The sequence below is a fragment of the Hylobates moloch genome, unplaced genomic scaffold, assembly GCF_009828535.3.
Source record: "Hylobates moloch isolate HMO894 unplaced genomic scaffold, HMol_V3 SCAFFOLD_15, whole genome shotgun sequence".
NCBI lineage: Eukaryota > Metazoa > Chordata > Mammalia > Primates > Hylobatidae > Hylobates > Hylobates moloch.
Genome location: NW_026652290.1, coordinates 30,112,471 through 30,126,894, shown reverse-complemented (window position 1 = coordinate 30,126,894; position 14,424 = coordinate 30,112,471). Strand labels below are relative to the sequence as shown.

Sequence of the window (14,424 nt, the reverse complement as noted above, 5' to 3'; positions counted from 1 at the left end):
ACTCAAAGTTTTCACAACTATAAGGAATCCAACCTAGACTACTTGAGACAGAAATGAGATCACGAACTCTACTGGGTTTCAATCCACCTGCAGCCCTTGGCTCTGGTCTCTCCTCCTGTTTAGGAGGTAGAGGGGTGTGGAAATAAGAAGTGAGTGACTTTCTTCTGCAGAACATTGATTCTGCAACACTGAAGCCATTGCAGGAAGGTTCCCATGATGTTTGAGCAGATTCCCAAATGCTCAGAGGCCCCTGGCCTGTTGTGAAAGGTAGGACAAGGATCCCTAAGCCATAGCTGGAACCCAGAGAGAGGAGGCCACTGATGGGCTCCCTGAGACTCCAGGTATGATGTCCCCATCAAGGCCTCTAATGCCCCAGGCAGACCTTGGCTGAGTCTCTAACAGGCCACCCTCTGGCACATTCTAGGAGCCTCTACCTGGCCCTGCCTTTGGCCTTGAAACCTGGTTTTTAGGGCAAGAACCACAAGTGTCCTACACCATGTCCAAGTCCCACCATGCACTGCCTGTGTGACCTCAGGCCCCAGTCCCCTCCGGTACAGTATTACCTCATGGACTGTGGCAAAGATTAAATGCGCAAATGTAAGTAACATGCATATGGCTGTGTCTGCCCAGGCAAGCTTCAGATGGCAAGAGGGGGACCGGGACCCCTCTGCAGGCACTGACTGGCAAGATGGGACTGAGGTTCCCTTGCTGTCCCCATGCCTGGCACAGGTGAGCTGGCAGTAAGCAGTGGAAAATATCGAATGCTAGTTCTCTGGTCTTTCCAAGGGAGTTAGAATTGTTGTGTGGACTAAATGAGGCAGTCTGAGTGAATGCATTTTATCAACCCTAAAGTACCTGGTGAACCACTAATAACCAGCATTGTTTGGGTGCTGTTCATGTGCCAGCATCTTAATGCGCTTCTCATGGCTTCTTGGCAAGTGCCTTAAAGCTGAGCCCTGGTACGTTTCTGAAGCATCAGCAGCCCTTGTCACTGGGATTGACATGCAACAGCACAGTTAAGGGGGAGCCAGAGGACAGCGGCTTCCGTTCCTCACCACCCTCTCCCTAGGACAAGCCAGCCTTGACTCATTCTCCGGCAGTCTCAGACCAGCCTAGGACTTCCAAAATTCACTTGGATATTGATTGTTAAGGAGGAATTTGCTACCAGAACTGGTGCTTTAAGAGGTGGCCATGCTGCTGGAGTTGTTTTCCGGCCCCATAAAGCTATGATTGTCCTCCTTGCTAAGGAGTCTCTGCCTTGTGGTCAACTTCCTGTTTTCTTCTGGCTTCTCATCTCCCTTTTCATTTTTCTCCTTAAAAGACCGTGAATATTCCATAAATCCAAAGACAACTGCCAGACAACAGCATGTGGAAGCCTCAGAAGGGAAAGGGTGACATATCTATGTCTACGTATTGGCCAGTTGTAAGATACGAACTGCTGGTCCCAGAAAGCTAAGGATATAGTTTGGAAAGCAGAACTGAAGTTGTATATCTTTTGGCTGAGCTATACAGAAGGGCGTGAAGGTGGGGCACAGTGGCTCATGCCTGTAATCTCAGCACATTGGGAGGCCAAGCCAGGAGGATTGCTTGAGGCCAAGGGTTTAAGACCAGCCTGGGCAACACAGCAAGACCCTGTCTCTACAAAAAATAAAATAAAAATTGGCCAGGATTGGTAGTATGTACCTGTAGTCCTAGCTACTTAGGAGGCTGAGGTGGGAGGATCATTTGCTCTCAGGAGTTGGAGGCTGCGGTGAGCCATGATTGCACCTCTGCACTCCAGCCTGAGTGACAGAGAGAGACTCTCTCAAGAAAAAAAAGTGAGTGAAGTTGTTTGGTCTAGAAAGTTTCTAATACATCATTCAGAACTGAGCTACCTCCACGGACATGAGCTCCCAATAAAAATTCACTAAATATAAGAGGAAACAAGTGAACAAGAATAGAAGTTAATGGAAGCCACAAACTGCAGAATCAAGCTATTAAGGCCAAGTGAATGGAATTTTCAGATATTAAATGCAGAATGAATACTCAGCAGGAGTAATAAAAAGATATCCACATCTCAACACATGGTATCACTGTTTCACAAACTGCAGAATGCCAAAGACACAGTGAAGACTAAATATAGCCAAATAAGGAAGACAGATCCCTACAAAGCAAGAGTTCACCTGACAGCTGACTTTTCAATGGCAACAATGGAAGCCAGAATCAACAGAATAATATGGAAAAATATACAACACAGTGGAAATATATCTTGGAAGTGCGGAGAGAAAATAATTGTCAGGGGAAATTTAAGGACGTTTTCTAATAAATCAAACAGACTACTACCCTCTGACCTTCACTAAAGAGACTACTAAAGGTTGCACTCCAGGAAGAAGGAAAATTATCTCAGGAAGAAAATCTGGAATGCAAGAATATCTTCATGACTCAAAATAGAGAAGAATTTCTTAAACTTGATAAAAACATAGTCAATAAAGGAAAAGATTGACATATTCAACTGCATTAAAATTACGGGCTTAGTTAATCAGAGGAAACCATAAAATATGTGAATGCTAGCAGAATATATTTGCAATGTTTATGACAGTCCATGAAATCCACACCATTAGCAATAATTCCTATGAATCCATAAGAAAAAGAAAAATGTATTTAAAAATATTTAACTGATTAAAAAAATACAAAACTTTACAGAGGAGGAAATATTAATGGCTAACAAATATATAAAAATAAGCTCTATCTCATTAGTAAACAATTACACAGTGTCAGTGAGCAACAGGGAGTGTCCCACAGCATGGTGTGAGGTTAGTGGGGTGAGGGGATGTGGTCCACTGAGGACTCCAGGTCCTTTTTAAAGAGACAGTCACAACTCATTTCAGCCTACTCTGGCCTGAGAAACGGGTACACTGTGGCCAGAACCATGGATTTCTAAAGAAATGTCCCAAATCTGGATTTTCCATGTGAAACATCCTGTTTTGAATATTGGGAACTTATTCAGAATTGTTTAAAAGTGTATATGCCAATACTGCTTGAGCCAAAAGACACATTCACAAGCTCGACTTGGCCGAGAGTCCCTCTGTTCGTGACCTCTGCATTAACCCCTTGAATTTTCTAACAATCGGACCTGACTTTACCGTGACTCAGAGGGGCCAGCCTTCCTTCCCCATTTCCCTCTTGGTTCCCTCCTAACTTCACCTGAACTTGTAACTAGAGACAGAAAAGAGACACCCTGCAAAGGGAAACATACTCCACACTAGCTAATGAAGCCCCTTCTTTTATGCTTTTATCTTCCAGATATTTGGGTTCCTGGTCTGGACCCTGGTAGCCGCCACCCACATAGTATACCCATTGCTGCAAGGATGGGTGATGTATGTCTCGCTCACCTCGTTTCTCATCTCCTTGATGTTCCTGTTGTCTTACTTGTTTGGATTTTACAAAAGATTTGAATCCTGGAGAGTTCTGGTAAGGACCAGCAGCATGGCTCTTCCTGGGTGGACGTTCTGGGTTGGGTGAGGACGATTGGCCTTTCTGGGCAGGGAGGGATCCTGGGCTAGGCTCCTATGGAACCAAGATTTTTTATCTTACCATTTTTACTAACACGCCAAAATGAAGACATTTATCCACAAGAGTAAATAATTCCTTGTATTCCCCTTCACTGTCTTCCCTGTTAGGAGAATACACAATGACCTGTGATCAAGCATATTCCAATGTGTTCCCCCTAAATTTTCTTCCTGATAAAATCCTTGGAGCAACGCTGAAGAAAAAGCTAGTAGGAAAAAAATCACTTCATTCTCAAGGCCCTATCACAATCCCTGTGACAGGTTATTTCTTCCATATCCCAAATGAATTATATGCAAAGTATATATATATACTTTAATTGTACTCTACAAATAATTTTGGATGTAGATACTTTCATTTAATATTACATCGTTAGTTTTTATTTATTGCATCATCGCAAAAAACCATTTAAAATTGTTCCACACTGAACAATTGAAGACATATTTAAAAGTACAGAATATTGTATTATAGGCCCTCATGTAGCCATAACCCAGATTCCAGCATTATGAAGACCTTAACACATTTGTTTCATCTAGCCTTTGTCCCCACTAAGGAATTTTAAAGCAAACCCCAAACATCATGCCATTCTATTCCACACACTTCAGTATGTTTCCAAAAAAACCCTGCAAACTTTCTCACATTATCACATGTATACAAAGTAAACAATTCCTCAGCATACTAAGACAGTATACAGTGGTCCCCCTATCTCTGGAGGATAAGTCCCAAGACCCCCCCCAGGGGATGCCTGAATCCTCAGAGAGTACTGAACCCCAAATTTGCTATGCATGCATTTCTTTTTCCTTCTCTACAATTTCACAGATAGACAATTCATTCTTACTATAGATCTTAACAACCTCAGCATATTTTTTTCTTTTCTTATTAAGTTGAAAACTTATACTGTTTAACTTAAAGAAAGCACTCTATGACTTCTTTTTGGCATATCCAAATTGCCAGCATCACTACTCTTGCAGTTTGGGGCCGTTATGAAGTAAAATAAGGATTCTTTGAATGCAAGCACTGCAATGCCACAACAGTCGATCTGATAGCCCAGATGAGTACAAAGTGTCTAATATGGGTGGCATAGATAGTGTAGACATGCTAGACAAAGGTCTGATTCACATTTCAGGTGGAACAGGGTGGGACAGTGCAAGATTTCATCATTGTACTCAGAAAGGCACACATTTAATCATTAATTTCTGGAATTTTTCATTTAATATTTCAGACCAAGATTGACTTTGGGTAACTGAAATATACTGATCTTTATTAATCTGCCATTGCTTACGACATAGATATTACATTAAAAACACTGTGTATTAGTCTATTCTCACATTGCTATAAACAACCAGAGACTGGGTAAATTAGAAAGAAAAGAGGTTTAATTGACTCATAGTTCCTCATGGTTAGGGAGGCCTCAGGAAACTTACAATCACGGTGGAAGGTGAAGGGTAAGCAAGGCATGCCTTGCATGGCAGCAGGAGAGATGGGGGAGGGGAAGTGTCATACTTTTAAACCATCAGATCCCATGAGAACACATTCACTATCATGAGAACAGCATAGGGGAAACTGCCCCCATGATCCAATCACCTCCCACCAGGTCCCTCCCTTGATACATATGGATTACAATTGGAGATGAGATTTGGGTGGGGACAAAGAGCCAAACCATATCATTATACCACTGGCCCCTCCCAAATCTCGTCCTTCTCACATTTAAAAATGCAATCATGCCTTCTCAACAGTCCCCCAAAATTTCAACTTATTCCAGCATTAACCCAAAAGTCTAAGTCCAAAGTCTCATCTAAGACAAGAGAAGTCTCTTCTGCCTACGAGCCTGTAAAATCAAAAAGCAAGTTAGTTACTACCAAGACACAATAAGGGTACAGGCATTGGGTAAATGCTCCCATTCCAAATGGGAGAAATTGGTCAAAACAAAGGGGCTACAGGCCCCATGCAAGTCCTAAGCCCAGCTGGGCAGCCATTAAATGTCAACATTCCAAAATCTCCTTTGACTTTATGTCTCACGTTCAAGTCACGCTGTTGCAAAGGGTGGGCACCCAAGACCTTGGGCAGCTCCACCCCTGTGGCTCATCACAGTACAGCCCCTGCAGCTGCTTTCACAAACTGGCATTGAGTGTCTGTGGTTTTTCAAGGTGACCAATGCAAACTGTCAGTGGACCTACCATTCTGGGGTCTGAAGGACAGCTCTTCTCACAGCTCTACTAGCCAGTGCCACAGTGGGGATTCTGTGTGGGGGGTCTGACCCCACATTTCCCTTCTGCACTGCCCTAGTGGAGGTTCTTCATAAGGGCTCCACTCCTGCAGCAGACTCTGCCTGTACATCCAGGCATTTCCATACCTCCTCTGAAATCATGGCAGAGGTTCCTAAACCTCAATTCTTGCCTTCTGCATGCCTGTAGGTCCAACACCATGTGTCAGCTGCCAAGGCTTGGGGCTTACACCCTCTGAAGCAATGGCCTGAGCTGTACCTTGGCCCCCAACTGCTGGAGCTGGGGCAGCCGGGTTGCAGAGTGCTGTGTTCCAGAACTGTGCACAGCAACAGGACCCTGAGCCTGGTCCACAAAACCATTTTTCCCTCCTAGGTCTCTGAGCCTGTGATGGGAGGGGCTGCTGTGAAGATCTCTGAAATGCCCTGGAGATATCTTCCCCTTTGTCTTGGGGACCCTCGTTACTTATGAAAATCTCTGCAGCTGACAGCCTGAATTTATCCCCAGAAAGTATGTTTTTCTTTTCTACCACATGGTCAGGCTGCAAATTTTCCAAACTTTTATGTTCTGCTTCCCTTTTAAACATAAGTTCCAATTTTGGACCATCCCTTTGTGAATGCATATGACTGTACACTTTCAGGAAAAGTCAGGTCACATCTTGAATGCTTCAATGCTTAGAAATTTCTTCTGCCAGTTATCCCAAATCATCTCTTTTGAGTTCAGAGTGCCACAGATCTCTAGGGCAGGGGTAAAACGCCACTAGTCTCTTTGCTAAAGCACAGCAAGAGTGACCTTCATTCCAGTTCCCAATAAGTTCCTCATCTCCATCTGAGACCACCTCAGCCTGGATTTCATTGTCCATATCACTATCAGCATTTTGGTCAGAATCATTCAACAAGTCTCTAGAAAGTTCCAAACTCTCCTACATCTTCCTGTCTTCTTCTGAGTACCCCAAACTGTTCCAACCTCTGCCCATTATCCAGTTCCAAAGTTGCTTTGGAATTTTTTTATAGCAGTGCCTGACTCCAGGTACCAATTTTCTGTATTAGTCTGTTCTTACACTGCTATAAAGAACTACCTGAGACTGGGTAACTTATAAGGAAAAGAGGTTTAATTGGCTCACAGTTCTGCATGGCTAGGGAGGCCTCAGGAACCTTACAATCATGGTGGAAGGCGAAGGGGAAGCAAAGCACACCTTACATGGCAGCAGAAGAGAGTGAGAGAGGGAAGTGTCACACTTTTAAACCATCAGATCTTATGAGGACTCCCTCACTATCACAAGAACAGCATGGGGAAACTGACCCCATAATCCGATCATCTCCCACCAGGTCCCTCCCCCAACATGTGGGGATTACAATTCGAGAGGAGATTTGGGGGGGACACAGAGCCAAATCAAATCACACTGCAAAAAAAAAAAGCAGGAGTCTAGGGGGCTGGCCTGCCTCATTTGCTCATTCTTTACAGCTGTGTAGCCAGAGAGGAAAATGCTCACCTGATTGACGTGGCCATGCGTGGCTCTGCTCTGCATTTCCAGGACAGCCTGTACCACGGGACCACTGGCATCCTGTATATGAGCGCTGCCGTCCTGCAAGTACATGCCACGATCGTTTCTGAGGAACTGGACCCGAGAATTTACTACATTAATTCGGCAGCCTCGGTGAGTGGGCTGGCCAAGGACAGCAGTCTTGGCTGGAGGATGTTTTGTGCAGGAGGCCTAACTTTGCTTGTGCTGTATAGACCCTGAGCCCTCAAGTAGAAGGAGCCATGGGGGCAGGGGAGAGGGATATGTGTCCCTGTAAACCTGTGCACCCACGTTCAGGGGTCCTCTTTTACCTTCTATTGTTCCCACTCTAGCTTTCCTCTCTCTTAGACCCCCCCCACACTGTCTGCAGAATTTTCTTTTTCCAAAACACAAATTGGAACAGGTGTCTCTCTCCTACTGAAAATCCTTCGGTGGCACCCACTGCCTTTGGAATGGGGCCCGCATCCCTCGGCATGGCTGAACTATTGAGAGATGAAGCAGGGAAGCGGAAAGTGGAATGCCAAGGTCTCAGGGGAGAGGGCATCAGGGAAGGCCCTGTCAAGAGGACAGAAGGAGGCAGGGGCCACCAGGCAGTTACCCCTGCTAAGGTCCCCTGTGTGCCCAAGGGCAGCCAGGAGGGTGGTGTAGCTGGGACAGCTGGCCATGGAGGGCTGCAGGGGCCATTGCTGGTCTTGCAAGTTTAGGAAGTTAAACTCACCTGATGAGGAGGGAAGGGGGGCAGACAGGCTGGAAGGCAGCTGAAATATTTTGTGGCCACCCCAGAGGGTCACAGTGCACTCCACAGTGGGTGGCATTTACCTCCATCTAACCCATGTATGTGCTACTCGTCTATCTTGCTGCTATCTGCTTCTTATCTCTCAAATGTAAGCTCCATGAGGGCAGGAATTTTTGAATATTTTCTTCACTGTTATACCCACAGTTGTTCTTGAAGGAAAGCAGGTGCTTAAAAGATATTTGTTGACTGACTGACTGAATGAGGAGCGTGTGAGTGGACAGTGGGGCAGAGTGGGGCTGGGATGTTTGGCAGGGCCCGAAAAGTATTGAAGGTGACGGCCCTACCCTGAGAAAAGAGCAGAGCCATCATACAGCTTCAACGTGGGGCAACATGATTGTGTTCTCCCCATGAGTGAGAAATGTCCTCACTTGTCCACTTCTGCCTGCCCTGCCCAAATGGTGGAGCAGATTCGAGAGGCAGGGCAGGCAGAAGTGGACAAGTGACACCATGAGGAGTCCTGCCGAGGGATGCCGGTGGCTGAGACAAGGGAGAAATGAATGTCCCAAGAGCTAGGCAGGGAAATCTGTAGCCTTTGGGGTGGCTTTGCATATGGCTGGCAAGGGAGGCAGGAGGAGCCAGGGGCCACAGGCGTCAGGCTCAGGCAGTGGGGCGAGAGGAGGACCCTGGGGCCCACTGGGCTTGTAAGGCTTGTGAGGAAACGTCAGGGGCTCAGTGTGAGCCAGGAAGAGCTGGAGGAGGCCTGAACATTCACAAGGAGCTGATAAGCAGCCGCTCAGGACAGAGTTCTGGACCAGCGAGGGGAGCTGTAGGAATGTTCAGAACACAGGTTTGCTGGAGGTGGGCAGAGGAGAGCGGGCCTCAGGCAGGAGGTCAGCGTGGGATATGGGCCCAGGGCTAGGGTGGAGGTGAGCCTGCTTCACAGCCAGGTGCAGATGAGAGAGACTGCAGTCTGGAAAGGACACCAGGATGGCCCCGGGAGGCCCTGATGGAAAGTTTCCAAAAGAAGGAGTTGTTGGCCAGGGGTTGCTGCCCTCAGGCCAGGCAGGAGGCGAGGAGACAGGGTCATTCGTGGCCTCCTGGGCAGTGGGGCTGAGGGTCCCTGAGCGGGGGGAGGAGCTGGCGCTGCTGTCTCTAACGGTCACTCTCCACCTCCTTCCAGTTCTTTGCCTTCATCACCACGCTGCTCTACATTCTCCATGCCTTCAGCATCTATTACCGCTGATGCACAGGCACCAGGCCAAAGGGGAAATGCTCTTTGAAAACCCCGATTATTGGTCCCCAAAAGCAGCTTCCAACGTTTGCCATCTGGATGATAAACAGAAGATCCACTAAAACGTCCACGGGATTAACAGCGTCCTTGCAGACTGAGCAATGACACCACATTTTGTTTGGACATTTAAATTCACTCTGCTGCATAGGAGGAAGGTTTTCTTTTTCCTGGGAAAACAACTGTCTCTTGGAATTATCTAACCATGAACTTGCTCTTCTAGACAACTTACATCAAAGCCCTCACTCCACTAATGGAGAATCCCAGCTCCACTAATGCCAAGTCTGTTTGGGAATTTTGCCTCAGCTGTGGGTTTCCCTAGAGTAGATGCAGGGGTATACTCAGTCTGATTCTCTCTCTCTCTCTCTCTTTTTTTTTTTTCTTTTTGAGACGGAGTCTCACTCTGTCACCCAGGCTGGAGTGCAGTGGCATGATCTCCACTCACTGCAAGCTCCGCCTCCCGAGTTCCTGCCATTTTCCTGCCTCAGCCTCCCGAGTAGCTGGGACTACAGGCGCCCACCACCACGCCTGGCTAATTTTGTTGTATTTTTAGTAGAGACGGGGTTTCACCGTATTAGCCAGGATGGTCTTGATCTCCTGACCTCGTGATCCTCCCACCTCGGCCTCCCAAAGTGCTGGGATTACAGGTGTGAGCCACTGCGCCCAGCCTGATTCTCTTAAAATTGAAGAGGTGCCGCCAAGGCCTTCAGATCTAATGCAGATGCACAGACCTTGTTCCTGGTCCTTGTTCAGCCTGCGCTAGGGAGCCGTGGTCCCGAGTTCCCAGGGAGGCTGACAGGGTCAAGCCACCCTGCCCACCAGCCTCCCACTTCCCCTCCCCTTTCCTCTCCAGCATTGGGATCCAAGGAAAATCTGCATGAAGCCAATTTTGAGGGTAGATGTGTGGGGAAAATAAATTATTATACAGTAAGACCTGGGGCTTGAGGGGTGGGGAATGGGGAGGGAAGGGCACAGCCTGCTCCTCCATGAGTCTGACATCTCAGAAACTGAGCAGCTGCCGGACGCCTGGGTCAGGACTCCAAGACCCCACCTCTTAAGGACTGGTTCCTCAGAAAAGACCCTCAGGGAAAAAGGTGAAAACATTACATCCATGGATTGTCCTGCCACAACCACATTGGAAGAAAATGCTGCCGCATCATCTCAGCGAGGAGTGAAGGACCCATGTCCCAGGGACCACGCTCCTTCACCTGCACTCACCTCCCTCACATTCTCTTAAGCACCCAGTGGCCCTCCGAAGCCTGGCGGAATGGTGGTGCCCACGGGGTTGGGCAAGGGCTCACCAGGACCTCAATGGGCAAAGTTGTGCACACTAAAATATCAAATCAAGGTGCTTGGTTTTAAAGTAAATGTTTTTCTAAAGAAAGCTGTGCTCTTCTGCTGACCCAGACGAGTAGAGCACAGCCCTGTAACTGCACGTGCCTTCTGTCATTGGGAACGAAATAAATTATTACGAGAAAGGGACTTGTCCTAACTGGTTTGAGACCTTACAGTTTTGTATCAACCTTTTTCCCCTCCTGAGGTTTGCCCGGGCAGGGACAGAACTACAGGAGTCATGGGAAAGAAAATTCTGGCTTCACTACTGCTCATTGCTCACTTTCTGATCACTGTGATACTTTTCTTTTTTTTTTGCAACCTGATACCTTGAAAAGCCTCCATGTGTCTCTCCTTTTGTTGCCTGGCAGCTGTCTAGGATGATCACTGTTTAATATTTACTAAGTAGCCACATGCAAATAAAAGTTGTTTGTATGGTAAAAAGGAGCAGTTGGTCGACTTCATCTTGTTAGCATCTGGAACTGGCCATCAGGCTCTAGGTGCTGTCAGTGATTTCAAGAAAAGCACCCCTTGGAGCATTTCACAACCTAAGTTCTCTGAGGGTGGGATCCCAGCCCACCTGGCCTTGCTTCTAGAGCAAGAGCGAACGGAGGTCACGTTTGACTCCAGGGCTTTGGGTTTATAATGTCATTTGTACTTTAGTAAGGACAGTTTGGGTGCAAGTTCCAGAAACCAAACTCACACAGCCTAGGCAAAATTGGGAGTGCACCAGTAGGGGCTGGGAGAGGTGAGCAGGGCTCAGCAGGAGGAGAGCTGACCCCCCCTCCATGGCTCTCTGCTGCACATTGGCCATCATCTCCTGCCACACTGCAAGACTTGTCCAAGTCTCAACAAACACCAGCCTCCCATCCCATGTGCAGACACTAGAGGCTCAGCCTGGGCCCCCAGAGTCCATTCACCCGCAGCTGTTGCAGTGCTGCTTTCTGCCTTGAGGGGCAGCCCTCTTCTCAGTGTAGGAGTCTCTCCAGGCTCTTGTCTTCTGGAGGGAACACCCCGAGGCTCTTGGCAGGCTTCTCAGGCCCCAGCAGGAGTGGGCTATCGGAGAACCTGCCCCGATAGTCACGTAGGTTCTTTTCTATTTTCCCTAAGTGTCGGCCAGCTTGAGAAATAAAGGGACAGAGTACAAAAGAGAAATTTTAAAGCTGGGCGTCCGGGGGAGACATCACATATCGGTAGGTTCTGTGATGCCCCACAAGCTGTAAAACCAGCAAGTTTTTATTAGGGACTTTCAAAAGGGGAGGGAGTGTGCGAATAGGTGTGGGTCACAGAGATCACGTACTTCACAAGGTAATAGAATATCAGAAGGCAAATGGAGGCAGGGCGAGATCACAGGACCACAGGACTGGGGCAAAATTAAAATTGCTAATGAAGTTTCGGGCACCATTGTCATTGGTAACATTTTATCAGGAGACAGGGTTTGAGAGCAACCAGTCTGACCAAAATTTATTAGGTGGGAATGTCCTCTTCCTAATAAGCCTGGGAGCGCTATGGGAGACTGGGGTCTATTTCACCCCTACAGCTTCCACAATAGAAGACAGCCACGCCCAGGGGGGCCGTCTATAGGCCTACCCCCAGGCACGTATTCTCTTTCCCAGGGATGTTCCTTGCTGAGAAAAAGAATTCAGCGATATTTCTCCCATTTGCTTTTGAAAGAAGAGAAACATGGCTCTGTTCTGCCCGGCTCACTGGCGGTCAGAGTTTAAGGTTATCTCTCTTGTTCCCTAAACATTGCTGTTACCCTGTTCTTTTTTCAAGGTGCCCAGATTTCATATTGTTCAAACACACATGCTCTACAATTTGTGCAGTTAACGCAATTATCACATGGTCCTGAGGCGACATACATCCTCCTCGGCTTATGAGATGACAGGATTAAGAGATTAAAGTAAAGACAGGCATAGGAAATCACAAGGGTATTGATTGGGGAAGTGGTAAGTGTCCATGAAATCTTCATAATTTATGTTTAGAGACTGCAGTAAAGACAGGCATAAGAAATTATAAAAGTATTAACTTGGAGAACTAATAAATGTCCATGAAATCTTCACAATCCACGTTCTGCCTTGGCTTCAGCCAGTCCCTCCGTTTGGGGTCCCTGACTTCCCATAACAGTGGGCTCTGGCATGAGCTTCACAGGCTTTCTCCTTTCCAGGTTCTTCACTCGTCTTTTCCCCTGGGTTTCCAAGGATCCTGCACCCATCTTGTCTCAGGGCTGGCTATGGGGAAACTTAGACCCAGACACAACCATCTCCTGAGGCCCCAGCATGTGCTGGGCACTGGGGTGCAGTACCTTGAGACACAGGGTCCCACCAGCCACACCAGATGCCCCACACCGAGCAAGCAGCTCTGACTGGCAGCTTTGTCCCAGGACAGCCAGAGCCTCTGCTTTGGCCAATAACTGGGCCATGATCTTTAAAAGATAGAGGGAAAAGCACAATAAAATGTTAAAATTTGAAAAACAAACACATCCTAATCTCTGGGGTTGGCCCCAGGGAAACTGGTGGCCCTGCTTCCCTCCCCAGAAGGAATCTGCAGGGAAGCATGTCTCTAGACATGCTAACTAGATGCTGTTAGCATCTACATGCTAACTATGATGCTAACATCATAACTAGATGCTGGACTTGAGAGTCAAAGGCCAGCTCCTGTTCAAAGGCAGGGACTGTGAGGGAGCATTACCAGTTCCTCCCCCAAATCTGCAGAGCTCAGATCCCAATTTGTGCTGCTAGATTCACTCAGTTGGATCTAGTCCTCCTTGGCACACCAGCAGGTGATGAGCTCCCTTGCTCCAGAGCCTCTCTCCATCCATCAGTCATCTCCAGTGCTGCACGTGCCTCTGTCCAAGCCTGATTCCTGACACTGTGCCTACCCATCACCCTCCATCACTCCCTGGGCTGGGAGAAGGGTGTGATGTTTCCGTGGTGATGCTGGACCACCCCCATGCAGAGGCTTAATCTCCATGAACTTTTACTGATTCAGTGGCCCAGGACTCTGTGTATAGGTATGAAATGGGATTGTAAACCCCTCTATCTCCTATGTATGTTTGTGTTCTCAGAGAAGGAATGTTGGAATTAGTGGCAAAATACCTGGGGTGAATCAAGGCACCACGTAGATGCCTCTTCTATTCTAACTTACCTGCCAGGAGGGTCCAGGAAACACACTGGTTTCTGAGTCCACATCTAGGATCTCCATCCCCTGAAGGGCCTCCCTTGCTGGGTCATGGCCACTCCTCAGAGGCATCATGTCCTCATCTGATAGACGAGGAAACAGTCCAGATTTCACATCCAGAACACATGGCAGTCAACACTTAGGTTAAGGCTTCTTAAATGCCAACCTGTGTATTTCTCCACCTTTTCTTCCTCATCTCAGCCCTTAGCCATAAGAAGTTTTCAAAGGACAGACCCAGCTTATCGGAACATGCAAAACATCATCCCAGGAACATTAACTGTCCCGGGGCATTCTGTCTTCTCAGGTGATTCGATAAATTAAATGTGTGGTTTTAAGTGTCTGAAACTTCTGTGACAGTCAGTGCCACGGACACCCATTCCTGCCTTCTCCTTTGCTAGCACACTCCTGAGATTGTACTGTGCCTGGGCTCCCTGGCAGCCAGGGCTCAATTCTGGCCACTGAGAGAGAAGCCAAGGGCTGCTCCAGGGCTGGGGCTGCTTTCCTGATACATGGCTTAGACTGACTTTCTGGGGACAGAAAGTCTGAGACGGAGAGCCCTGTGCATGCAGGAGGTTTACTGCGGGGGCTTTTGGAAGAT

The 14,424-nt window shown here is 47.5% G+C and overlaps 1 protein-coding gene across 2 annotated transcripts in view; it reads left to right on the top strand.

Annotated features, from left to right (window-relative positions):
* The window catches only part of MALL (mal, T cell differentiation protein like), a 35,286-nt gene extending 24,196 nt beyond the window's left edge, over nucleotides 1–11,090 (top strand). For both annotated transcript variants that reach the window (XM_058428675.1, XM_032177510.2), the window contains exons 2-4: nucleotides 3,283–3,450; nucleotides 7,303–7,425; nucleotides 9,207–11,090. In XM_058428675.1, the coding sequence (XP_058284658.1) occupies nucleotides 3,283–3,450; nucleotides 7,303–7,425; nucleotides 9,207–9,269 (354 nt within the window). In that variant the 3' untranslated portion in view covers nucleotides 9,270–11,090. The remainder of the gene's footprint in view (nucleotides 1–3,282; nucleotides 3,451–7,302; nucleotides 7,426–9,206) is intronic.
* Nucleotides 11,091–14,424: the final 3,334 nt, after the last annotated feature.